General features: G+C 23.3%; 1 protein-coding gene across 4 annotated transcripts; it reads left to right on the forward strand.

Moving 5' to 3' along the window:
• Window positions 1-1,889: 1,889 nt before the first annotated feature.
• Window positions 1,890-27,008, forward strand: LOC132931857 (uncharacterized). Of its 4 annotated transcripts, none has more exons than XM_060997904.1 (36): window positions 1,890-2,053; window positions 2,135-2,536; window positions 3,313-3,482; window positions 3,582-3,720; window positions 3,787-3,861; window positions 3,928-4,025; window positions 5,978-6,214; window positions 6,311-6,519; window positions 7,462-7,655; window positions 8,320-8,430; window positions 8,767-8,878; window positions 9,025-9,204; window positions 9,278-9,462; window positions 10,533-10,637; window positions 11,369-11,486; window positions 11,553-11,771; window positions 12,003-12,196; window positions 12,257-12,367; window positions 12,428-12,653; window positions 13,618-13,809; window positions 14,627-14,814; window positions 14,934-15,044; window positions 16,340-16,454; window positions 17,005-17,223; window positions 18,825-19,009; window positions 19,089-19,205; window positions 20,850-21,000; window positions 21,254-21,397; window positions 22,268-22,476; window positions 24,155-24,259; window positions 24,536-24,692; window positions 24,768-24,947; window positions 25,030-25,229; window positions 25,932-26,057; window positions 26,331-26,457; window positions 26,723-27,008. In XM_060997904.1, exons 2-36 carry the CDS (start codon window positions 2,471-2,473, stop codon window positions 26,794-26,796), a joined length of 5,349 nt encoding a protein of 1,782 aa, XP_060853887.1. In that variant the 5' UTR covers window positions 1,890-2,053; window positions 2,135-2,470; the 3' UTR covers window positions 26,797-27,008. The 4 variants fall into 4 exon arrangements, with proteins under 4 accessions (XP_060853887.1, XP_060853890.1, XP_060853888.1 ...); XM_060997905.1 differs by lacking the exon at window positions 1,890-2,053 and having other exon boundaries at window positions 2,069-2,372; window positions 2,454-2,536; XM_060997907.1 differs by lacking the exons at window positions 1,890-2,053; window positions 26,331-26,457 and having other exon boundaries at window positions 2,067-2,536.
• Window positions 27,009-27,594: the final 586 nt, after the last annotated feature.

Genomic DNA, 27,594 nt, shown 5'->3' on the forward strand with positions numbered 1-27,594 from the left:
CAGTCTAGGATAATTAGTAAGATATATTATATTATTAGTATTACCTATACCTATATTTAAATTATAATACGTACATCGTTATTTTACGCGATTTCGTAAAAAAATTAAATTTTATACATTCATAAGTCATAAAATTTTTTCTATAATAACGCTAGAATTTTTTTTCACAGTTATTTGAAGAAAAAGTTATGGAGAACCTTGTGTTGGGTTTTTTAACCTTTAGTATAAATCAAAAAAATGTTATGAATTTTCAACTATCTATCAGCATTTCAAAAAAAAAAAAACTTAGAAAAATCGAAAATTTCAATTGTCTATAAATAGCTTAAAAAAAGTCAAAATATTTTTGAAAATTTAATCGTAAATAGTTTACGCTAATATAAACATTTGGTAAAAATTTCAAGTATTTTCAATGATTCGTTTTTGAGTTACCTACAAGCTTACAGCAAAATAAAAAAATTAAATTTATCCAAAACTGCAGGTTATGTGTAAAAATTCCTGTTTTCCGTTACTTTTTCTGGGTTTTACCTGATGCTTTTGAAAACTACTGAAATTTTTTTACTTTTGACTTCCCCCCACCCAAAAAAATTACTAGATTAATTTTCCTTTTCAAAGAGGGGCTGAGTAAAACATCAAGGCATTATTTCTACTTCAAAACGTGATGACTGATGATACACAAAAAAAAAAAAACAAATCATTGTAAAATGAATACATTCTTCACTCCATTCAGAATCTAAAATAATAATAATTTATTTAAGATGTTTAAATCAAACATAAATTAAAGATTATATTATTATTATTTCTACTATTTTAAAATTAGTAACAAATTTGATTAACCTACCTACCTACTAGAGTTCTGCACGGGCCGATAATTTTCAGCCCGGTAATTTTTTAAGTAAGCTCGGCCCGGCCGGGTAACTATCATTTGTTGTAAGTCCGGGCCTGATAGGTCAATTTTTTATGGTTTTTTTTTTTAATATTGTATTCATAAACTGCAATAACTATAATTTACTTATAAGTTATAACAACATATTTATAATAAAAAATTAAATAATATATATTATAACTTAATTTGAAGAATAATTCTCCATTTTTCATAGAAGCTCGATCCGGGCCGGCTTCAACTACATTTAAGTCCGGCCCGGTCCGACTCGTTAATTTTTGTCCAAAAAAATGTCTGGCCCGGCCCAGCCTAGAATTTTATAGGTCCGGCCCATGGAGGTCTTTACTACCTAGTACCTACCTCCTGTAAGCTTATACAGCTTGTGGTGGAGATAGTTATGAGTTTATGATTACTACCTATAAACTGTTATTATTATTTCATTGCAGATAATTGACGGGTTATTGACTATTCTTGGCTATCAGTCTAAACCTGTCAATTGAAACCACATTTAAAGATATTAAAATAAGCACATATTATTAGGTAAATTTTAAATCGTTGGCACGTATATCTTTTATCCACGATTAATATATCTTTAATATATTTTTAGTATATCTTTAATCGTGCTTTTATCGTGATCGTGGGCCATATTCATAGATAATTTAAGAAGGTTAACCTTATGTGAATTTAAATTCAAGTCCTAACCTAACCTAACTTAACCTTTATTATCTATGGCGGCAAGAGCTTCGTTGTTGTTATCACGACCTTGCTTATTTGATATCACGGACTAAGATGTATACTTAGATCATCTAAGTATATACTATAAATCTTATGATCTAAGGATATTATATAGCAGGCTTTATATCATAGAATAAATTAAGTTTTCATTTATTCTCTAGTATAATTACATGGCTTAACTTTTAACACTCCGTTAGTGCTTTAGTAAAGTTCTACCTAATACTTACTAGATTACTAGAATATAATATATATATTGATATCAATACACCTTGTTTAGTTAAGTTTAATATGGGAAAGATTCATCGGCACTTTTTAGTGTTTATATATGCCTATGCGTGCGACTCATTGAACTATATTATATTATTATTTATTATCATTTAGTTCAATGGTGCGACCAATATATATATATATATATATATATAAGTGGTCTTGTTAACGGTAACATTATTGATAACAATTTAAAGCATTTGATTTTTGATTCTTATTTCTTATAATAAAGACAATGTATTGTTATTTCAGTTATTTCAGATATTTGTTTCCGGCACATATATAACTATATGGTTTCTGGTAATTGGTCAATCGTGGTTTTTACATTTCAGGCTTATCTTTATTTACATTTGGGATGCGGCGTGCGTTTCTATGTTATGTCAACGGTTAACGGCGTACCTGAAATCTGAAAATACCGTTTATTTGACATTTTGTATTTGACAAGCTACTAGTGACTTGTCAGCCATTTACATCTTTTCCATCCTGATTTGTTAGTGATCTAAATTGTCGATTATTGTAGACTTTTCTGATTACTTTTATTCAAAATATCGTTATTTTTGATTTTAATTAGTATACAAGCATATAAAAATGGTCTTAAGTCCTCTTACGTCCAAACAAGTCTTGGAGTTCTTGCCTTTGAACACGTGGACTGAGGTATGTTGACAAATTATAATCGTGGTTTTTCATGTTTAATAATAATATTATAGTGGGTAGGTATTAAAATTTTCTATTTATTTTTTTGTGCAATCATTATCGTTATACAAGACAACTTTTTAGTACTAGTAAATGTACAATATGTACATGCTCGCTTAAATTTTTAAATGGCGGTGACTTGCAAATCCAGATTTTTTTTCAAGTGCAATGGGTGTGCAGTTGGTCTCAATAATTGAAGAGCCATATTTCACATATTTCATATTATAAAAAATATAAAATACAATTTTTACAAAGCTTAAACATTTTATATAATATATTAATATTTTCCCTAATCAAGTGTATTGTTTGATTACCCGTAGACAATAATGGATATTTTCGTTATCTTGTTTTTATACAAATTTACAGTCTTTGCACTTGTTATTTGTAAAAGAAAAATTGTAGCAGCTATAAGATAACTTAGCTCAAACATAAGATTAGTGGTCTTCTGTGTTTTATGTATTTTAAGATCAGAGCTCTTTTGCTAGCTGTTCTTTAATTATTGCTTTATTATTGAACTGCTCTAAAACCTAATATATTTCATAATAACTAGAAACCAGCTATATGCACATGTATGTGTATATGTATTAAAATAAACGTTTTAACTTAGGGTGAGAGACAATCACATGCTTATCTAAAACTGAATTGAATATCAGAAATTTCATATTTTTTATCTACCAATAATAATGATTTATTTTTTTTAAATATTTAAGATTTTAATATTTATTTAATTTTCATAGATTCATTTGCTTCAAAGCGATTTTAAAAATGTATATATAGCAACAACAAAGGAAAAAATGGAAAAGCGATTGAAAGATATGCATTCAATTTCATTACAGAGTGGCTCTTATGATAAAGTTACAACATTTAAAGTACTTGAGATAGTTGCTGTTGAAATTAAAGGCAAATGGTAATTTATTTAATATAAAATATGAAATAATTTATTTTAATTCTACTTAACATAACATCCAAAATATGCTCTTATAATTTATGTTCTGTGTTTATTTAGGTATAGAGGTAAATTAATTAGTTTCAATGAATTTCAAACTGACAATACCAGAATTGAATTAATTGATATTGGCTCTATTTATCAAACTAAGTTAGAAAATCTGTTTGTTCTTCCATATTATTTTATGTATGAACCATTAGTAAGTAAACGCTACTCAAAGGCTTACATATTAATTCTTCTATGCATAATAATTTTTATATTATAGGCTTTACCGATAACATTCAAGAATTTTATTCCGAAGAAAACAACGTTTTTTATAAAACCCCTTCTGTCAGAAAGTGTAATTATAGCAATTAGTTTTAATTGTATTATTTTATTAATATTATTATTATTTTGTTGTTCATAGAATCTACATGAAGGTATTGTTCTTGTTGATGTTAACTGTAATGATAAAATGTCGGAAAACGGTGTTCAAGATAATCAGTTATTGAAAACGAAAAAAGAGTAAGTTATTTAATTTTACTAAAAATCCAAAAAGCTTTAAATCTATCATTTCATGTTGAAGATAACCTGCTTACTTAAACTTGAGGAAACTTAAAAATAAAGATCCCCTCGTCAAACAAAAACCAATTTTCCTTTCTATGTTAAATTTTCCTCTTCTTTCTAACTTTTTGTTACACTTTTTCTTCATGGTGTTGTATCCTTATGTGCTTTACAAATGAGAACCCCTATTTTTCTATTTTAAATTATTAGCTATAAGTTGTTAACTTCTTGTTTCATTGGGCTTCAGCCTGTACTATTTTAAATAAAATATATATATTTCATCAGTGACGGATTAAGAGTTAAAGACTCCGAGAGTAAAACAAATTTTCCAAATAATAGGTTATTAGTACTAAAAATATGTTGACTTGTTTTTAAAATATGAAAATTATGATACCAGGAGCAGTTCCCACTTTGCCCCTCATTAGACATGACTCTGTAATTCATATATTTTTATAATACAGTAAAATCCCGTTACAACAAACTCCAGGTGACCAAAATTTTTATTTGTTATAACGGAAATTTCATTGTAATGAAAATTCAAATAAGCTTTTTATAAGCCCTGCTTTTCGGCAAGAGACTTCTATGATTTTTGTTATAACGGGATTTTTTGTTGTATTGGTATTATTTTTAACGGGAATTTACAGTATTTGGTTGTAGAGGTCCATATTTTATGAATATAGCCTACTGAAAATAAGATATCACTGCTCTTAAGATTTTTGACATACAAATTTATTTTAAGTTCACATGATTCCTTTATTATGATTTTTGTAGTTCATTATTTTTTAAATTTATTTTAGCGTTACTCTATTGATGATTTAAATTATAGTGAATTGAGGTAAAACAATTATTTTTTTTTGTTATATCTAGTGGTTGTATGTTAAAATATCCCGATAAAAATATTCTTTGATTATTGTAATAACATTAACAATTAAAAAAGTTTTATTTAGCCTACTTTTAAATTGAATAATATTTTTAATTATTTAAATTAGTTGTTAAGTAATACATTCTATGTAAATAATTCCCATTTAAAAATGTATATTAAAAACAAAAATGAATAGAAAATAACCTTTTGTTACACAATAATATCCTAATTACTTAGGCTGACTTGATATGTATTTGCATATTTTTATTGGTTGGTCATAAAAATAGTTGACTTATATCAACATTTGTTACCTAATTTCCATTTATTTTGAAAATTTTTGCATTTTCAGGGGATATTAAGTTTTTGTGTATATTTTTAATATTTCATACATTTTTAGACATTTTCAACTTAACAAATCAAGAATCATAAAATTGTGATTTAATGTTATTATTGTTTATGTTTAATTTATAAGTATCAGTATTCAGCAGGCAAGCTGATGTATAGTAGGTACAGAGCCCAACTAGAAAATATGGGCTCAGGGTAATATAATTTTAGGGGCCTTAAATATTTGTTAAATGTAATTTTAAAAAAGACAGTGAACATTAAAATAATATAATTGCATTAGTGAACAAAATTTTTATTTACAGAATATTAATTAATTTTTTATACTTGTATAATATTTAAATATAATTATTGATTATGTATTAGTTAGTTTTAATAATATCAATACAAATGAAAAATATTAATTAATATTTACTAATATACATTATGTAAATGTCTAAGAAAAGTAATTATATCAAATTTCACAATGCCAATTTAATATTTAATCAATAGTGGCCTTGGGGCTTCATATAATATCAGGGCCCAGGGCTGCAGTCCCCCCTTAAGTGGTCTTTGAGTATAAACCTGTGTTATAGATTAAAAATTAAAATGTTTCGATCATTAAATTAAATTATGAGTTATTCAAATTCATTTTTAATGCAATATTATTAGGTAATAATTAAAATGTCGTCCATCATTTAAAGTTAATTAATTTTTAAATTTGTTTTAGCAATAGCTCTTTTGATGATTCAAGTATTATAACTGTTGAAAACATGAGCAATAGTCACAACATTAGCAATGGCCACAACATTAGCAATGGTCACAACAATAGTAATGGTCACAACATCAGTAATGGTCACAACATTAGAAACGGTCAGGACATTAACAATGGTCACAACATTAGAAACGGTCAGGACATTAACAATGGTCACATCATTAACAATGCTCTCAATAATAGCGAATCAAGGTAAAAATGTTTAATTTTCTATTTAATAGTTATATATTTATATTATTTTCATATATTTGATTCATATGCTAATAGAACATTTTTTATTTACTACAGCTTATATCTATCTAGTAGTTCCAGAAAAGGTAGCATTTTTAGTCAAGAAAAACTTAACAATATGCCATTAAAAAATGAGGATTATTGCATTTTGACTTATTTTGAAGATTTCACTTGTTTATATGTTGGAAAAGCTATTAAAAGTGACACAGATGGCAGTTATAATTTCTTTGATTTTGACATTTTATGCAAAACTGCTTGTAGTACAGGTTAAATTAAATTATATTTAAAATATATTTCATGCTGGTCTTATAATTAAAACAAGGTATTTTAAAATTTCTGAAATTTGTAAATTGAAAATAATTAAGTTTGTTTTATTATTTTTGGTACTTATTAGTTTTACTTTTGACTATCGTAGTTTAATCGTTTAAGACTATCTGTGATATTAGTTCTTTATGTTTTATAGATTTTAAATTGTAATACTCATAGTTTAATCCAAGTTCGAAGATTAAGGTTTTACACAATTTTTTATAGCATTTCTTTAATCTTGTTTCTTTAGTCCAAATAAGTATAAACTTAGCTATTATTACAAATTATATTAACGACTACTAACTTTCATTGCAAACATTTTTTTTTTTATACATCTATATTATCTGCTCACTTTTAATTTTTAATTGAATATAACTACAATGATTGCTGCATTCATTATTTATTATATCTATAATTATATTTTTGTATCAACTATATACTGATTTTTTTTTGTCATGGAAAGTATTTTTAGGTTGTATACAATTATAAAAATTAATGATTAATAATGATTGTTTGAAAAAATAACTGATAAGTGACAGTCATTGCTATTTGTAATGTGTTTTTTAAGTATAATCTTTAACAGTGACTCAACCAGTGGAGAGGGGTTAAGGGGCTGTAACCTCTCTCAAAATTTCTCCGAGGCCTAGTATAATAACCTATGTACTTTCTTATGTATATAATATTAAATAATATACGCCCCCCCTGTAATTTTTTTCTATTTGCGCCACCGATCATAAACACCATTGTTGATAATCAAAATTGTATTAAAACTAACTATAAGTTGTACAGTAATAATAGATATTAGAGATAACCAATAAGTACCTTATTTAAAGTATATTCACTGTTATTTCTCTTTAATAAACTGCAAATCAATTAACTAATTTATGTATTTTAATTATTAGATAAAATACTTAAGTATGATCCTATTGTGGGAGATATTGTCAAAGTTTTTTCGTCTCAAAATGATGGTTTATTCAGAGCAAAAATACTAAAAAATAATAATAATGGAAGTTATGATGTTTTCTACATTGATTATGGAAACATTGAAACTGTCTCATCAAATGTTATTTATGAATTGGCTAATGAATTGAAGAAGGTATTTATTTTTTACATATAATTTATTATTTTATTTTTAAATATTGAGGTGGATTTGTTATAATCAAATAATCTATTGCTTTTATACATTTTAAATGTGACACCAAAAATAAAACCAATATTTTTCAAATTATGTGCTTTTCTTGATTTTCATCATTATCATTGAGTGCTGTCCATTATGTTCTTGTAAGTTATGCATAAATGGAAAACAGGTTTTCCAAACTTTTTATTTCTTTTTTCAGTCTGTTTAATAGTTGTACATTACATTTAATGAGTTTTCTGCATTATCATATAATTCATATTTAATTCTATAACTGGTTCAAATTATAAAAACTACAAAGACTATTTTTATGACCTGATAGTATTCTGATCAAATATTAATATAATATTAATATTTTATAAACTTGATATCACAACCAGCTAATTTTATATGTTAAACTGGTAGATTGCATACTTTAATTTATGTGAAGAATCATCTAATGCAATTTAATTGAAAAATAAAAACTATTAAGCAAATAACTGATTTTTATGGGACCAGTATTTATCAAATAGTTTTTAAGTCTGTTTTAAGTCTGTTTTAGATTCAAAATTATAATTCAATTACTATTTATACATACATTATTTAAACTATATTTATATGTATTCTTATTTGTGTAAAATTTCAGCCTGGAATAGCTGTTAAAATAGGACTCAGTGATTTAAAAAATATTCAAACTACTGAACAAATTAAAAATATGTTTAACCAGTTTTGTGACAACGGAAAGCTGTTTATGATTGTACGTAATGTATAATAAGTATATTAATATTAAAAAAAAAATTTTTTTTAGAAATTCTTCTATGTTTGAATATTTCTATAGTTATAATTAATCAAACAACAAGAACATAGAATTTCTTAGATTAGTTAATTATAGCAATCATTTTAATAATCAATAATCATATTTATGTTTACATTAAATAACAAGTTATATTGATTAATGCCACATAATTTTTAGTGTAAGAAACTTATAAAAATACAAATATTGATCTCCAAATATTATTCTATAAATATTATGTATAATTTATTTATATTTAGTATAGTTTTTAAATTAAAATGTTATGTATTATTTTTTTAGGAGTTGGATGAAAGATCTAAAAATTGTCTAGAAAATGCAAAATTGAAAGATATAGATAATGGATCATGTATTGATTCTAAATATATAATGAAATACACATCAATACAACCTGGTAATATTATGATACTTATTATTTCTATTATTAATACTTTATTTTATTTGTGGACTGCATAATAAATAAGCTTATATGCATAATATGTTTATCATAAATAAATAAATAATAATATGTTTTAAATTTATTATTGTTTTATGAATCAGGAATCATGCCTGTGCAAGTTGAAGAAAATATTTCAATAATTCATAATAATAATCAACTCAACCATTTAAAAAATAACGATATAGTTTTTTTAAAACATTTTGAAGATATGAATAGTGTATATATTGTAAAGGATGTACAACTATTAAATGATGTGATTTTAAAAATTATTACTGATAAAAGTGAGTTTATTTTTTGACAACTTTTCTTAAATATTTTACAAATTAATGAAATTATCATTTTTTGGACTTTTAGCTGCTGTTTGTAAAAAAGAATTAATTGTCGGAGATATTGTTAAAATTGTGCTTGAAAAATCTCAATATCGTGCAAAAATTAAAAAAATTGATGTTAATTTGATTTGTGTTAAAAATATTGATTTTGGATACTGTGAATTTGTCGAGGCAAATTCTGTTTGTGAACTATCAGATGATTTATTAAAGGTTTGATATTAAAATGAATTGAATTTTTTGAACATATAAATATGTGTATTTATAATTTTGTATTATCTTTGTTAATATATGTTGCATATTATATATAATATATGATCTATTCATAGTTGTTGACACTTGTTGGCCAGTGTCTTGTCCATTTTTACTTATGTATAAATTTAATAACTTTTAAATTAAAGGGTTTAAAATTATTTATCATTTAAAGGTAGATACTTAATTCTATCAATGATTGAGTATGATGCATTTTAAGGTTCATTATCCTTATTCATTATTTCTAAAATTGGTCTTTCTGTGATTTGTGTGTTGTTCTCATCATATATTGAATGCATTTTGTAAAATATAATATATTATAGATTATGTTTTTATTTTTTGAGTTTTGCTAAAGGTTACGGTTTATTAGAAAGAATGTTAGATAGGATGTAATAAGAGAGTAGTATGGTTAAAGCTACCTACTATAGAAAAAATTATGAAGTATAAGTTAGGTGGTTTGGTCATATTATGAGAGGTGACTATGGAGGCAGTAAGAGTTACTATGGAAATTAATATAGAAAGAAAGAGAGGCTAGAGAAAAATCAAATAGAAGACGAATAGAATAGAGAATGATATAGTATAAATGATATAATAGTGTGAGTAAAGTAGATGTATGGAACATCCCTTATAGAGGTATAGCATGATGATGGCTGACTATTTAGTCAGGTATGAAGGACAAAGATATGGAAAAAGAAAGAATATTATCCTATGTTTAGTGTTATACTTAAAATATGATAGTTTCTATGAATATTCAATATTTATGATTTTCTTGTGTTATCTGAGAAGCACGATTCTTTTATATTTATAACTAAAAATTAAATTCATCTACTTAAATTTCATTATCTCCATTAAATATAATTTTATTTATTTATGCCTTATCACTTTATCTAACTATATTTTAAATGTTTAGAGATTAAGAACACTTACATTACATTAAATTGATGGATAAGTTAATGACCTAACCTAATAGATATTTGTATATTTATATCAAATCTAGTATTGTTATTTAAATAATATGATTATTTTGGTAGATTCCTGGATTAGCTATAAAGATTGGAATTAAAGGAACTTTAATAAAGAAGACACCTGACTTAGATGTTTATATTGAAAAAATCGAAAGAATTCCATTATATTTAGTAAGTTTTAAGTCATATTTTTAGATATATTATGTAAATAAACTAATGGATTTCCAGTTATTAGTTATCAACAGGAAACAAACTTGTATGTACAAATAATCTGCTGTACAAAATATGCTTTTAAAAATACTGTAATATGCTACAAAATATGCATTTATTTTCAAATATACACTTATATCATAAGGTTAAATTAAATATTATATGAAATTAATTTAAGAAGGGTATTTTGTCGTTTTTACCAATAATATTCTTCATCATCAATCTATTAAATATTAGCTCACATTTATAAAAAGTGAAAACAAAAATTAAATTCATATTTTTACCTTACTGGATGATCAGAAGTTTCTTAATGACCGGTCGTAATTTTATCGATATTATGTGGCTGTAGACTTGAAAATATAAAATGAAACAAATATATGTGTTATAAATAAAAATATGTACTTAAAAATATATTCGAAAGTGATAATGTAATATTTTTTAGTTTTTCTTTTTGTGATTAAAACAATTTTATCTATTTTTAAATTAGTTAAGACCTTAAATATTCACAAAACTATTTTTCAATTAATTTTGTGAAGTTATGAATGTTAGGTTAACTGCTCTTTGTACTTCATTTACTGCGACTATCTTTGATTTATATACATATTTTTTTTTTAATGTAGAAATGCAGAAAATTAAACATTGTTCTTGGTTATTTGGAAAAATCGAATATTAATTTAATTTGTAAATTTTAGGAATTTGAAGAAGGAAATTCCAGTAGATATCAAGAAATTATTTTAAGGAGAAAAGATAATTCTGAAAATATTTTTGAAGAGTTTTTAAAATCAAATAAAAATCAATTAATTTGTAATCGTAAGAAAATTGTAATTTTTAATATTCAAAATGTGGTGTTAGGTTAACCTTTTTTTATATTAACAGAAATTTCAAACAAATGTGAAAACAATGACACAATAATCAAATCTAGTGAAAGCTTAATCAACAGTTTTGAAAACATTACATTAACAGTTGGGGATTATTGTATTGTTTCTTATTTCAAAGATTTTAAAAATATTTATTTATGTAAAGCTGTAAAAAATGATGCAAATGATTATGAAATGCATAATTTACCTATTGTTCTAAAGACCATGGATAGTAAAGGTTAGTTATGTTTAATCTGTGCATTGTATCAAATATATTAATTATTTAAAAAAATTATAAATTGTATCATCTTATGTTTGTTAAAAATTAAAAATTCTTAAGAATTAAGTATTTACTTGTATTAGGATGAACTATTTATTAATACGTAATTAAATTATTATAATATTAAAAATAATGTGTATAGTGATTTGCTAATTATTACAATTTATATTAAAATATTGTTTCTTTTAGATCGTAATGCTAAAGTAAATCCAGCCATAGGAGATATTGTCAAAGTATTTTCACATTTGTTCAGTGATTTTTATAGAGCTAAAATATTAGATATTGACAATAACCAATTCCATGTTTCTTACATTGATTTTGGAAATACAGAGATTGTTAGTTCAAATGAAATATTTGAACTTTCAGATGAATTGAAAATAAAGGTATATCAAAAAGTTATGATATATATGTATTTAAATTTAATTAAAATTATTTTACCTTAGACCAAATTACCAACTCCAGTAGCGATTGAAGTTCCCCCAAATGCCAAAACAACAGATGAAATTCAAATTTTTTTTGATAATTTAATAAATGCTAGTGTAGTTTTGTGTATTGTAAGTTTTTAATTGTTTAAGCTTTTATTAAAATTGATTATTAATTAAAAAATTTTCCAGGAAAACAAAACACAAAATATTGATGGTTCAGAAAATATTATTCTAAAAGAATTAAAGTCTGGTAGATTAGTAAACACTGAATTATTGAAATTATTACCTGTTGAAAAGATACCAATTAATAATTTTGAAAATTCTAATAAAACACATGTTGTAGATGCTAAATGTGACAATAATCATGATTTAGAGAATGTTAAAATATTAAAGAAAACTATGGATAGTTGTACAAGTCAGTATTCTAAATTAAATATACTACTATGAGGGATATTAAATTGCAATTTCTTAATTATTTTATTTAGCTTTGAAATAAAAATTTAAAATATTGAAGTAGTAAAAAAAAGTAGATATTTTTGTTTAATTATTGTCCTAGAACATTTTATAATATAATATAATATACTAGGCATGTCTTTTATTAAATAACACTCATTTAAAAATCTATTAACTTTTTTAAAAAATATAGTTTTTTATTTTTTTGTATGATAACATATTTTTATTTTCATATTTTAAAGCAAAATTGTTTTTTTGAACTCTTTAGATAAACCCTTCACCCCACAAGCTTTTTGAGCTTATTGGAGGGTTGTAAATATTTAACAACTTTATTTTCATTTATCTTTTGTATTTCTTATTCATTGTAATCTATTATATTCTGTTCAATGTACAATAAGGAATTTAATTGCAATTAAATAAATAATAATAAAAAAAATTGTTACCTAAAAATTGAAATTTAGACGAGTAGCTTATGAGTTATAACTTCAAATACAAATTTAAATATAAAACAAATTGTCCAAATTTTGATTTTTGTGTACCGAAATACATAGTAAAATGTTGTGTTCCAGAATATGAAATTAAAAAAGTTAAAAAGTTAAAAATTATTACAGTAAAAAGTATTAAAAAATTTGAACGGGAAGTTAAGTAAAAATATATTTAAAAAAAACATCAATACATTTTGAAATGATGAGTGTTGTTCTTAAAAGAATCACCCTGTATAATAATAATATAATATTAATATAATACAAGGTATATATTTTAAAAAAAGTATGACTTATTTTTTGCCCTACTATCCAACTATTTTTATTTACTTTGTATTATTATAAAGTTTTTTAAAATTTGGCTATTGTGGTAGTCCCTTAACCTCAATGTAATATATTTTAAATCATAAAACTAATATATTAAATACTTTGTTTAATTTTTAGCTGATGAAAATGTTCATTTAAAAATTGAAGAAGAAAAAAAATCACCAGACTTTAAATTTGGGCCACTTAAGAATAGAGATTTAGTTAATTTAAGATATTTTCTTGATTCAACTTCTGTATTTGTTTCTCGAAGTTCTGAAGAACATTTAAAACTGTTTTATGATGTTACTACAAGAACAATAGAAGATAACTGTAAGTATCAATAACTAATTATTGTAGGATTTATAAGGATGTTAAATATTTATTAGAAAATTCAGTTATTTATTTTGCTTTAATTAGTTTTTATACTTAGATTAGGTAAAAATCATATTTCTTAATTTTATGAATATTTTATTTATGAAAATGTATGATAAAATAAAAATAGTTTCAGCTCAGATCAAGCTCAACTTTTGTATCTTACGATATCTAATTTATAATCACATCCATTACAGTGCTATTCAATGAGGCACATTTCTGCAGTGTAGCAGAACAATTACTTGTTTTTTTTTATATGTACCTAGCTTCTAAACATAAAATAAATTTGACTGTAAATGTAAATTTATATAAATGCTATCAAAACTTTGAAAATAATACCAAAACTATAGTATGTAAATTATGTAACATACAATTTAAAATTTGTGATCTTTGATACATAGAATATATCAATTTATATCTTTGTTCTTTTTATCTACATTCTATAATAATTAGCAAGTGTTTAAGAATTTGTACATAATTCAAAGTATGAACAAATCATTATTATATTGGGATTTCAAAATGAATCAACCTTGTGATTGTCCAACAAAATAAAATATTGTTTTTTTATTATTATGAAATGTATATTTTAGTATTTAAGTGCCAATTTAAAATGTATAGTTAATTATTTTTCAAATATGGTTGTACACAACACTTTTAGACTTACTCATATTTATAATAAAAAGTAAACACCTAGTTATTGTATGTTAGATAAATATAATACAATTGTTCATATCTATCTATCAACTAACTATTAACTATTTTTTTTTAATTTTAGCGAGAAGGAAACAAATAGAAATTAAAGTAGGAGATATTGTTAAAGCAATATTTCTTGATAATATGTATAGAGCAAAAATACTTAAAAAAGTTGATCATAATCGTTTCTATATTTCTTTTATTGATTTTGGAAATGATGAGATTGTTTATGCTGATGAAATTTTTGAATTACCCGAAGAACTAAAAAAGGTTATTATATTTTATAATTTAATGTTGTTATATTGGTAAAATTAATTTATTATAAGTTTAATAATTTTAGTAATACATATAGTATAATAAATTTATATAATTATTATTTTATTTTTTAGATTCCTGGTTTGATTGTAAAAATTGGAATTAAAGGATCACCAATAGTTGAAAAATCAAATGATTTAGTATCAAAATATTTAGAAGATTTAGAAGACGAATCTTTATACATTGTAAGTATTTTTAAGCATTATTTATATATTTGTTATTGGTGGTGGATTTAAGATTTAAATTATAATAGCCGGTTCTTTGTAAACATAAATGAAGTACAAAATTTATCCGTGATAATGATATAAAAAACCTTTTATTTACAGACCATTTTTCATTTAAATAAAAACCTTATTTTTATTTGTATTAATCATTTGATATAAAAATACTATTTGTATATTGTAATATTATTTTTAAGACATAACTTCTTTATGTATTTTTACTGGCTTATAAAATATGTGTAATAAAGTAATACATGTATAAATAAACAAGACATGATGTGTTGTTAGCTTTAATGTTAGAAGAAATTTTGACCTATTATCAAAAAAAAAAAATTATTTAAAAATTTAAATATAGTTTGTAAAATTTATAACAAATCGGTGCCTATATTATATTTTAAGTGTAGCAAGTATTTATTTAGTATTATCTATATAATTAACTTAAATTTGATTAAATAAAGACAATAGGTAATTTTGCTAATTTGTACTATTAAATGATATTGATTTAAAACAAAATATTAAATTTTAACAAAATATGTTATATGATAAATCCAAACAGTTGAAATCTCCAAGTTTTTAATAAAGCTTTTAATTAAAAATATTAAATGCAAATATTTATGTGTTTTTTCTTATGTTTTATAAGAAATACGCGATTTTAACTATATAGTTTATCACAATTAATTTTTAATCTAAACTTGCTAATTACATTTCCTCCAATTCTTAATGTTCTTATTACCAAAGACTATATTTCTCCTTAAATAATTTTGTATAACTTGTCCTCGTATAATTGTATATACTCTACTACCTATTATATCCTCATCAATCTGAACCTATAAAATATTCCAAGTTTGTTTCATTATCAGCTTTAATAAAAGACCATATTGTTTTCTATTTACTATTAATACTTCTGTTATGTATACATTTAAATTCTGAGTCTTTATTTTTACTTTTATTGTTATCTATGCTTCTTCATTTATAATAGTTTTTATAATAAAAATCTATTTAAATAAAAAATATAATAAGTATAAAAAGTTAAAATAAAATAATATGTATTATATTAATTTTTTTATGTGATATTCAGTTATAATTATAATTATATTATAATTACAGATGTGTTTAAATTAATTAATTGATTATATTAAACAATTTTTTTTTGATACAACTACTTCTAGTTAAACAATTTCTTTTAACTTGATTCACATATATTTTGTTAGTTATTACATTTTAAATTTATATGTTTATTAATACATTTTATAATTTAGGAATATGATGAAGAAAACCCGAATGGATTAAATGAAGCTAGTTTAAAAAGAAAAAATGGTTCTGATATTTTTGAAGAATTATTTAAAATTTTGGGAAAACCAATGGTTACTAAAGGTATTTTTTTACTTAATTTCATCCCTTATTGATTATTATTTTTATTAAACAACAAATACTTAATATTATTTAAATTAATTAAGTATTTACTTATTTTTATAACCAACTTATCGACTTCAATATTAAATTACTTATAATTTTATTTAAACTTAACTACTTATTTTTTTTAAAATCATATTTCACATTTATAACACATGACATGACATAACATTTTTTTTTTTTTTTTTTGGTAAGATGTCTTATTATTTATTATTGTCTTAATATATTGTATTATTGATACTTTTAAATCTTCTAACATCTTCAATAAATCAACTGTACTGAATGTGCTCTACAGAATACATTTACAATGTGCTTTCTATGTATTTATTATTTTAGTAAAGTGAATATTTTTAATTGAATATAATATCATAATTATTATTGGTGTTATATTTTATTTTAATCATATAATGTATATAAATTCTCATACTCGGAGAGTGTTTATGAGCCCTTACTTATTTTAAATTATTATTATTGTCAATATATTAACTATTTATTATGATATTTTTTGCAGAAGAATCCATAAAAAAAGAACAGAACTTTACTAAAAATGAGACATTGTTAATAAATTCACCTGAACCAGAAATCATATCAAATATTGAATTGAGAACTGGTGATACTGTTTTTTGTAGTCATTTTGAAGATTTTAATCATCTATACCTTTGTAAAAGTTCTAAAAATAATACTATACCAGAAAATTATAGTATGATGATTGATTCTAAATTGGCAAAAGGTAATAGTAATAGTTATATAAATTATTTATAATATTTACAAGATGTAATGTAAAAAATTATATTTGTTTATTAGTATTATTGTCTATCTAAATTTGTATAGATAATTTTAAAATTTAAAAATAACTAAGTTGTTATTCTAAATTTTAAATTATGTTATTAAATAGCCTTAAAATAGAGCCTTAACAAACCTTGTTGCTGCTCTGTACCATTTGTTTGTATACAAATTATATATTCTTGGATCCATCATAATGACCTACTCAATGATGAGGTATACTCTACAGTCGTCTAGGTACACACACTTAAACAGAGTGACTTTTTTTTTGAGGTATCAGTTTTAACTCAATTAATTATATTGATGTATGAGTGTGTTGGAAACAATAATTGTGTTGATTTTTAAGTTATCTATATATACATTTTGGTTAATACTTTTTCTATTTGTGTCAGGTATACTACTTGTACTTTTTAATAATTCATACAAGCATATATACAGTGCGTTTAATTAAAATGTTTAACTAGAAACATGAAATATTTTAGCTGGATAACCTTCATTTGAAATGGGAATATTTGATTAAGATAGAGAATACTAAAATATGTATTCTTAGCCAATTTTTAAAATGTTAACCTTTTTGGTATTTGCATGCATAATAAACCTAATATATCTAAAGATTCCAAATAAAAATTTAATATTTTACAGTGACTTGTGTCATTATTTTTTATTTCTATCTTTCATCACCTTTGAGTAAAAATGGTTCAATTTTTAACTTTGGAAGTGGTTTCTGGTAACAAATTGAATCTAGTTGGTACTGGTAGGGATTAAGGTCAAAAATAATAATTTTTATGCAATACATGTTTTTAACTAGTGTTATTCTTAGTCTGTTAAGGAGCCGTTACACCAGCATTTGTTTTATCTGTCTATTTGCCACATAATATAGAAATAAAGATACTCCGTATTTCCACGAATACGACTCTGGTTCAGTTATCGAAGAAGAGTATTTCCTGTGCATTGACCGTATAGATTTTTAATATTTACAATTTTGAATAAATTTTTAATGGTTAAAAATAATCAAAATAATTTTAAATTAAAACATGCTCTTATTTATAAAAAAAAATGTAAATATTAAAAATCCATCCGGTCAATGCACAGAAAAAACTTTTTTTATATAAAATAATAATAGGTGCTTTTTGCCCTAAACTGAACCAAAGAGTTGTAATCGTGGAAATCATATTTGAGTATAATATTTGTTGTGCTGCTACAAATAAGATTTTAATTTTCTAAATGTTTTTAATTAATTTTATGATATTACCTATTTATATCAGAAATATAATGCGTTCTTTTGGGTCATAGTATAGTGATCCTCTTGTTACTTCTTGTACATTAGAATGGTAACCACTTGCCAATCTTTTTACTTTTTTTAAAATTTAATTTAAATATGAAATTATGAATAAATATAATGATTATTTTGTATGTATAAGTTAATTTAAATTTAAATATATTATTGAGTATGTTGTAATTTGCATATTGTAAACTTATAACTGTGTATAGATATATTATATAACAATAGTTAACACTTAACATAAAATAATATTTTATTTATTTTAGATATTGTTGTAAAAAAGAATCTTAAATATAAGGATATAGTAAGAGTGAAGTTTGAAGAGAAAATTTTCCGTGCAAAAGTACTTGATAAATGTGGACTTAAATATTCTGTATTTTTAATGGATATTGGAAAGAATATAAATGTGCTTGCTGATGATATCTTTGAACTTCCAAGTACCTTAAAAAATGTAATATCTTAGTTTTAAAGCTAATTTTATTTTTTTTTATTTATGCATTAACATTATTATTTAATATATTTATGTATAGATTCCTGGTTTAGCTCAAAAGGTTGGTCTTAAAGGTACACAAGATTTAATAATTACTTCAGATGTTAAAGATTATTTTTATAACCTGTGGCATAATGATCCAATTCCATTAATTTTAGTAAGTTATCTTATTTTTTTTCTTGAAAAAACTATACTTTTAAAACTTAAGATGACGTTATACCTGAATGTGTTGGCTCTGTCTTACTAACACACATCATAGCAAATTTGTGTTCAGCAGAACATCTTTTGTGATGTTTACTTTAATATTAGAGTTAATTTACCTATAATTAAATTTAAAGCTAAGAATATTATCTAGAAAATGTCATATGTTTTTATTGATATAATTTTATAATTATAATATCAATAAAAGCATGACATTTCCTGGATAATGTTGTTACCTTTAAATTTGATAATATGTAAATTTATTCTAATATTAAGCCAACATCACAAAATGTGTTCTATTGAACGCAAATTTGCTATGATATACGTTAGAAAGATAGATAATACACGTGGGTATAACGTCCTCTCAAGAATGTAACTAAATTTCTTTTTTTAACCATTTCAATAGAATGTTGATTGGTCAATTGCTATTTGCATCAACAGTTCCTAATATATTATTTTTTTATTTGCTAATTTTTTGTTTATAATATTTTTATATAAATTAAGCGCCCACAAAACCATTTTATTTTAATAATTAAAAATATTTTTAGTATTTATGTACCAACAGTTATTTTATTTAACATTTGGCCTTAAAGTACTAAAATGTGGTTCAAAGTAATAAACCATAAATTAATTTAAGACATAATTGCATAGAAATATAGTAGTAATGTCAGTGCTCAACTTAGGCAGAGGAGGAATCGGGCGGAGTAACCCAGTTAATTTTTCAGACATTTTAGCGTACCTTTTATATTATTTTTAAGGGAAATGCACGGGACACTTATTATTTTGCTTTTTTTTTTTTTATCAAAATCCACGAAATACCATAATAATTTTTTAGTGTTTTTATAAATTTTAGTAGTTATAGTATCACATTAATATTGATAATATCTTATTGGATTGTGTAGGATTTTATTGGCATTAAAATTATACTGAATAATTAAATTATGTTTTTTTAATTAATCCTAATTTGAAATATAGTTATAAAATTCCAATTTTGAACTATTCATTGTAATATTTTCCCTTTTTCAAGTTTAAGCTAAGCACACTTATATTATATATTATCAGCTAATCCATTTAAAAAACTATTAAAATGTTGGTTGGTTACAACAATCTAAGTATTGTGATTTTTTTTACATGAACCTTCTCTATGCTTTCAAAAACTGTATTCATCACCAAAATATTATATATTGCTACATTCCATTTTTTTAATGGATCAATTATATGAATATAATTTTTGAATCAATATATTTAAAAGTTTTTACAAAATATTGTATGTGCATTTATAAAATAAGATTTGTAAAAATAAAGTTCTGTCAAAATATTGATTAAGTGATGCTTATGAATATTTAAGATTATGTAAATTTTTATCTTAAAGTGATAAGTCTACCTTATTGGTACACATTTAATGCAATTTTATTCTGATAAAAATAGGAATTTAACTTTATAAGTAACTCATTTTAATTTTAATATTAATTATCTCATATAGAAAAATTGTGTATTTAGATATTTTATTTATCTTAATTCTAAATAAAAATTCTTATTTCTCTTAGTTCGCTTGTCATTTATATAATTATGAATATGAAATGTATTATTATTCGTACAGAGATATGATGAGGGCAATTTCAATTATTTAAATGAAGTAAATTTAATAAAACAAAGTGATGGTCTTGATATTGTTGATGATTTAATCAAGATGTGTAGTAAATCTGACATGTCTAATAAATCTAAACCGGCTCAAGTAACAAAAAGTAATGGTAAGATAATCATAATTTCTTATAAGCTTTAATTTTATAATACATGTGGTTATTACTTTTGTTCTATAAGATTATTTTATATGTGTATTGGTTTTCTAATTGTATTTTTTGTTTTGAGGTAATTATTAATAATTTTCTAGTAATTTAAAAAAAAATTTTGAATTATTTTTAAATTAATATGTTTATACCATATCCTTAAATGTATTTAAAATAATTGATAAAATAATATAATGTATTTTTCAATAATTTTCAGGTTCAAATATTAATAATTGGCAAATTTTAAGCGGAGATCATGTGGAATTTTTATTTGGAAATAATGTTGACAATATTTTTGTAAGAAAAATAAAATTATATGAAGAATTTAAGAATGTTTTAGACCAACTAAAAGAAGAAAATAGTAAGATCCAATTTTAAGTTTAATTTATTATTCCAAAACTAAAAAATGAAACACTGAGATAAGCAATTTACCAACATTTTTATACCAAAGATACAAATGTTTCAAGTAATTTAGTAAACTTAAAACTTAGTAAAAAAGTGTGTGCAACTTGGTATAATATGCAAAACTAAACTAAAAATAGTATTTAATGCTTGCTTTTTGTAATCCTATTTTGATATAAATAAATTTGGATATGTAATATTTTACACAAGCATTATTTATGATGGGGCCTAATTGGGCTCAGACTTATGATCAGTTATGAGTGTTATGATTTATGAATGTATAATAGAAATTTTTAATATTATATGACAAGTAAATAATTTAAGAAATATACTCATGTCAGCAAATTATCAAAAATCATATTTTTAATAAAGTTATTATGTTCCAAATTAATTTAATCAAAAAATATTGATATTTTAAAAATATTCTAAAAAATACACTACTTGACTTAGTTAAAAATTTTTACCATAAAAATTGTTCTTATAATCAGATTCACAAATTGGTTATTTTAAATTTATCCAAAAAAATTTAAATCAAATTTAAATTTTTTATTTTCAGTACTAAAAAATAAACATAAAAAAAATATTAAATTATACATGTAGCGTTGGGGTCTCTTAATTATAAATAAAAATATAATTGAAAATATTAATTAGAACAAAAGTTATTCCAAAAGTCAGTTCTATCTCTGTTACACCCTTTGTATTAGATATTTTATTATAAAATTAGCATTTTACTAATATTAACATTTAATTTTTAGTTAATCAGCTTATGAATTTTTAAATAAATATTTAATTGAACTTGTAGGTACTAATATTTTTTTATTTTTTATAGGTAAAAATTACAAACCAATAACTCCAAAGACTAATGACATTGTTGCAGTATATTCTACAAAATATAATGGGATTTATAGAGCTAAAGTCAACATACCATGTTTTGATGATACAAATAGGGTTAAATGTCTTTTGATTGATATTGGTCAAATTGATATGATACCACCTAAAAATGTATTTTCATTGCCAAACTATGTACTATTAAATAAAGTGAGTAAAAAATGTATGTAATGATTAACAGATTAAATTTACCTGACATTGTTAACATAAAATGAAGTGTTTCTAATAACGATTTTCTGAAGGTTAAATATCTATAAAACAAATTAATATGTTTACACAAACATATCAGTCAAAATTAATTCTAACCTTTTTTATTTTCACAAATGAAATTATGAGAATGATTTTTATGTTTTTTGTATAACACCAGCTAATTTTATAAAAGCACACTGTCTATTAACAATATTCTCAAACAGAAAAGATCAGACTTAAAGATATTGTTTCCCTGCAGTGTCAAACAGTGGAACAGCACCGCGTTATAGTGCCGTGTCCAGATATTGCAGGAAAATCATACCTTAATGCACATCACAATGCTACATGCTTTTCAATGACTACGTTAATTGTAATGTCTTTTTTTTTTTGTAAAATGTGTTAACTGGTTTATAGAGTATGGCAGTGGGTTCTGATGTGTTGTAATTTAAGTTAGTCAAGTTTTTTTTTAATTTAAATATTAAAGCTTCAATATTGTAGGTTATTAGCCTGTTATTGAATTTAATATAGGTATTGTGTGTTTCTTAAAAATTGAATGTTACATTGTATATTCTGTTCCAAATAAGAAGACTTCTGCGCGAACGACCAAAATATGTTCTGTTTGCAATTGTAATAGATTGTCTACCTCTGATAACGACTTAAGTTCGTCAGTCGGGCATGTCAAGAATTAGATTGTGCAACAGATGACACACATACAAACTTGCACAATCATATATTATTACTAAGATAATGATTTGATGGCCGATGTAAGAATAATATGCCATTCCGTGACTGGGTGCAACTATAACGACGTGTGCCTCGTTAGCCCCCCCATGCGTGAATTTACAATTTTTATAATTTTTATGTTACTTATAAATTTTATTATTTCTTCATTGGTTTGGCATTCATTAAGTGCTTCTTTTATGTTAAAATTTCATCATCAATCATGTTCAATTTGGTGTATGTTGGTGTATTGGTGTACACTTCTCCACTATGTGTCTATGTATTGTATGGTTAATGGTTTGTAGCATTGTTGTGTATTGGTTGTGGCTCTTTATCAATTAAATATGAGTGTGTGAGGGAGTAGTGCCATTCTGAGGTGATTGCAATATCTTGTCGTCAGTAGAATTGCCTATGTTTTTAAAAATATTTTTGAGTTTGTTTAATATTGGTAAGATTTCCAGTGATTTTGCTAAGATAAGAGGATTCTTTTAGTTTTATTAGAACTTTTATGTTGTTAGTTGTTTATTGAAGGACTTACTAGACTTGGAATAGTTTTCATTGTAAGATCAGCACAAGTCTTCCTTTTCGTTTCCTGTGATACCAATGTGGAATGTGGAATGGTACTCACATACATAAATTAAATGTTGTTTTTTTTTGTTCGAATTAAATGTGCTTGAATGTTTAGGTATTTTATTTATTTATAATTAATTAATAAACAAGAAATAAAACACAATTATTTTACTGAAACTTAAATAATTTTATGTCACACATGATTAAAATGTAAATTATATGTAGTAGAATCTACAAAACAAGATTGTAAAAATAAAAAGTTAACATTATTTTGTAAACAATATTACATTTGTATTAGAGTAATTAAATATATTAATTAGTAATTTCTTATATAATTATATTTTTTCAGGTGCCAAATATGGTTCGTAGAGTGACACTTGCCGGTGTAAACAAGATCTTTAATACTAAGATAACTCCGTATCTATCTTCATTGAAAGGAAAAGCATATATTATGGCATGTTAATTTTTATAGCATACCCATAGATAAAATAGAAATGGATAGGACAAGCATATGTTTAATATATTTGAGGCCGCGTGCCTGGAGGGGATGTCAATTGAGGCTTCTTTTATAATGATAGTCGATACTCGATATAGGTATACTTATTTGGCCTCAATTGTTCCCCTTCATGACTGCTGATAAGATCGTTATGGCCTATCCATATCTTTTTTATCTATGATTATCATACCGGCACAACATATTTAGTAATTTTAAACTGTTTTGTTTTTATAGGAATATGATAAGAAATCTGATCAATGGCATAAACAAGAAGTTGTGTTAAAAGAACTACAAAGCAAGTTGTCCATTAATGATGAAGTACAAAAATTATTTTCTGATGATGCTTCTTCTGTTCCTATATCTCAGCAGCGACGATTAGAAAGAAAAATTAGTAATAATTTACTATTATTATTTATTTATTTATTTAATTTAATGGTAATAATCGTGAATTTTATTTTCATATAAGTCCTGCCTGAGCCAAAAGAAAGTACATTGGAAAAACCATCTCATCCTATTAAAAGTGGTTCATCTGTTTTCATAACTAATTTTGAAAACTTCAATTCAATTTTTATTCGTGATGCATCATATGAATTTATTGAGAACTTTAATGCATTTAATAAAAAAATGTTGAAATATTATAGAAATAGTATGTATATTTAGTCATATAATAACTTATTTATTAAGCATACATAATTAAATATTTAATCTATAAATTTAATTTTTTTTAGCTAATAATGAAATTGCCAAAGTAAACTTGAAGATTGGTGATAAAGTATGTGTACAGTCATTATTAAATGTAGTAATGCATTCTCGTGCTATTATAATCGACATCATTGATAACGAATACAATGTTTTTTATCTGGATTATGGAAATACAGAACTAGTTAGTGCTGAAGATATAATGGCTTTGCCAGAAGAATTAGAAAAGGTATTTACGTAGTTAAGTAATTTATAGGAATATATATATTTTTTTATAATAATCATAAAGTTATAAGTAGTTTTTATAATCTTTTGTAGTTGAAAACCTATTTTGAGTTTTTCTAATATAGGATTTTTAAGGCAAGGGTATGTACTTGTAAATATCTTGTTAAATTTTTTAATTGTTAGTTATTGCAATATACCACAATAATAATTGTTGTATCCAGCAATTTATATTTTAATAAGCCACTTGATTTTTATAAATTTTAGATCCTGTAGTTTGAGCAAAAAAAAATCTCGAGAAAATTTATTTTTGATTAAAATAATGATTTGAGAATTTATTATTGTTAATTTTTTAATTACTGTAATTGTTGCAGTAATCATAGTTGCATGATCTGAAATTCTAAAAATTTAAGTGACATCAAAATAGTAGCTATATTTGAAACTAAAATTCCATGATTTATTTAATATTGCATTAAGTTTGAAATTTAAGATAGGCACAATTCTAATGTCTTTAAAAATGCCTCTCTTACAAGACTCAAAATAGGTTTATAAACCCATTCATTATTATTTTTATATTCTTAGTTTGTATGTAAATATCTAAAATACTCTGTTTATATTATGTTGATTATATTCTAATAGATTAAAAAGTTTGTTTTGAACCTAACCTATCTATGTTTATATTCTAATTTTAAATTCATGACATTTTTAGTTCCAAGATTTTGTCATAAAAGTTCAACTACAAAACATGCCACCGTTGAATACCAACAATGAAATTCAAGTTATCAAAAATCATTTCAAAAAAAATTTTATTACACCCAATGCAACACTTTCTATTGTAAGTAATTATCATGTCATATATGTATATTTAAATATTGTTTTGTAATTAATTTATTTTATTACTATTTTATAAGTATTAACTGTTGAACATTTTGGTTAGTATTGATTTTAAAAATGTGTCCTGTTTAACATCTATCTGTTGAAGGATGAAATCTTTTTTGCTGATGTTTATTATTGTTTTTTTTTCATAATCATTGAAATATTTTCTATAAATTTAAAGAATTGTTTGTTTCAATTCATAATTTTTTTAATATTTACTTATATTTGATAGGAATTTAATGAGTTCAATCCAAAAGGTCTTGATGATGTTGTTTTAAGGACAGAGTATTATAAAAAGGATATTGTTGAGGATATTAGAGACTTACTAAATGCACCACCAATGAATATTAAAATAACAGGTAAAAATGTGGTGTATAAGTATAGTTAACATGGTATTTTTAATCTTATTACATAAGTTATACAATAAAAAAATTATAGAAGTATTTCATTTGTGATTCTATGAAGTCATCACTTGGAGTATTTTTTTAAATAAATGTATCATAATCTTAAATTTTTCATAAAAAATATAATCATTGATTTTATTATAATAATATGATTATATTAATTATTAATCATTATTTCAGTACATATAATAAAAATGTATTATTATAAATTTATTTTCAGGGCAAAATAAAAATACAGAACAACAAACTTCATTTCCTGGCATATGTCCTTACCCTACACGAAGACTGTTATAAGTTATAAATTATTGTTATTAAATACATTGTGTATCCAGTTTTATTTTTTAATTTTTGTTATTAAAAAGAAAGATGCTTTTTATTTTATACATTTTTATTCATTAACTATTTTATAATTATTAATTTTGTTATTAATGAGTTAATATTTGATTGATTTTATACATTTTAATAAAAGAAAAGCAAGATAGCTTTTGTGATTTTGTAATAACTTATATTTGTTGTGCAAGTGCAATTTATTGTTAATATTTATGCAATCCTTATTAATAAGATGGTCAATGGACTATATATAGATTTTATAGATAATACATTTTATTTTGAGTTCAAGTATTTTAAAATCAGTGTGTAAATTTATAACATATCTGTTTTAATAATACTTATTTAAGTAATGATTAAAAATAATTGAATACTTATAAAATGTAAAATAATATATTAATTCCTACATACATACCATTGAAAAAAATGTGGGAGAATACATTTTTGGAGGATCAAAAGTTCTCAATACTTTTCAAAATGATTGGGGAAAAAATATTAATAATTTAAAAATAAATAATCAGCATTTTCTAGATATGGTAATGGTATAAATATCAAAATATTTTAGCTCTATGGTGTTGCCTATTTATATGCAATTAACAGTTTACAGTTCTTTTTTTTCGATTTTCTAATGAAAATGTGTTTGTGAGTAAATGTAATTATATTATTATATCAAGACCAATTTTAAGCTATTTGTAGGTATTTGGAATTTGACCTAAAAACTTGAATATAATTAATATTTGTATTAGGGATTAAGTTGTTCTTACA

This window comes from Rhopalosiphum padi, chromosome 1 (genome assembly GCF_020882245.1).
Source record: "Rhopalosiphum padi isolate XX-2018 chromosome 1, ASM2088224v1, whole genome shotgun sequence".
Lineage (NCBI taxonomy): Eukaryota > Metazoa > Arthropoda > Insecta > Hemiptera > Aphididae > Rhopalosiphum > Rhopalosiphum padi.

Coding starts and splice junctions, on each gene's coding strand:
- LOC132931857 (XM_060997904.1), top strand. CDS start 2,471: ATGGTCTTAAGTCCTCTTACGTCCAAACAAGTCTTGGAGTTCTTGCCT. Junction 2,537..3,312: donor CTTTGAACACGTGGACTGAG/GTATGTTGACAA, acceptor TAATTTTCATAG/ATTCATTTGCTTCAAAGCGA. Junction 24,693..24,767: donor ACGATTAGAAAGAAAAATTA/GTAATAATTTAC, acceptor TTTTCATATAAG/TCCTGCCTGAGCCAAAAGAA.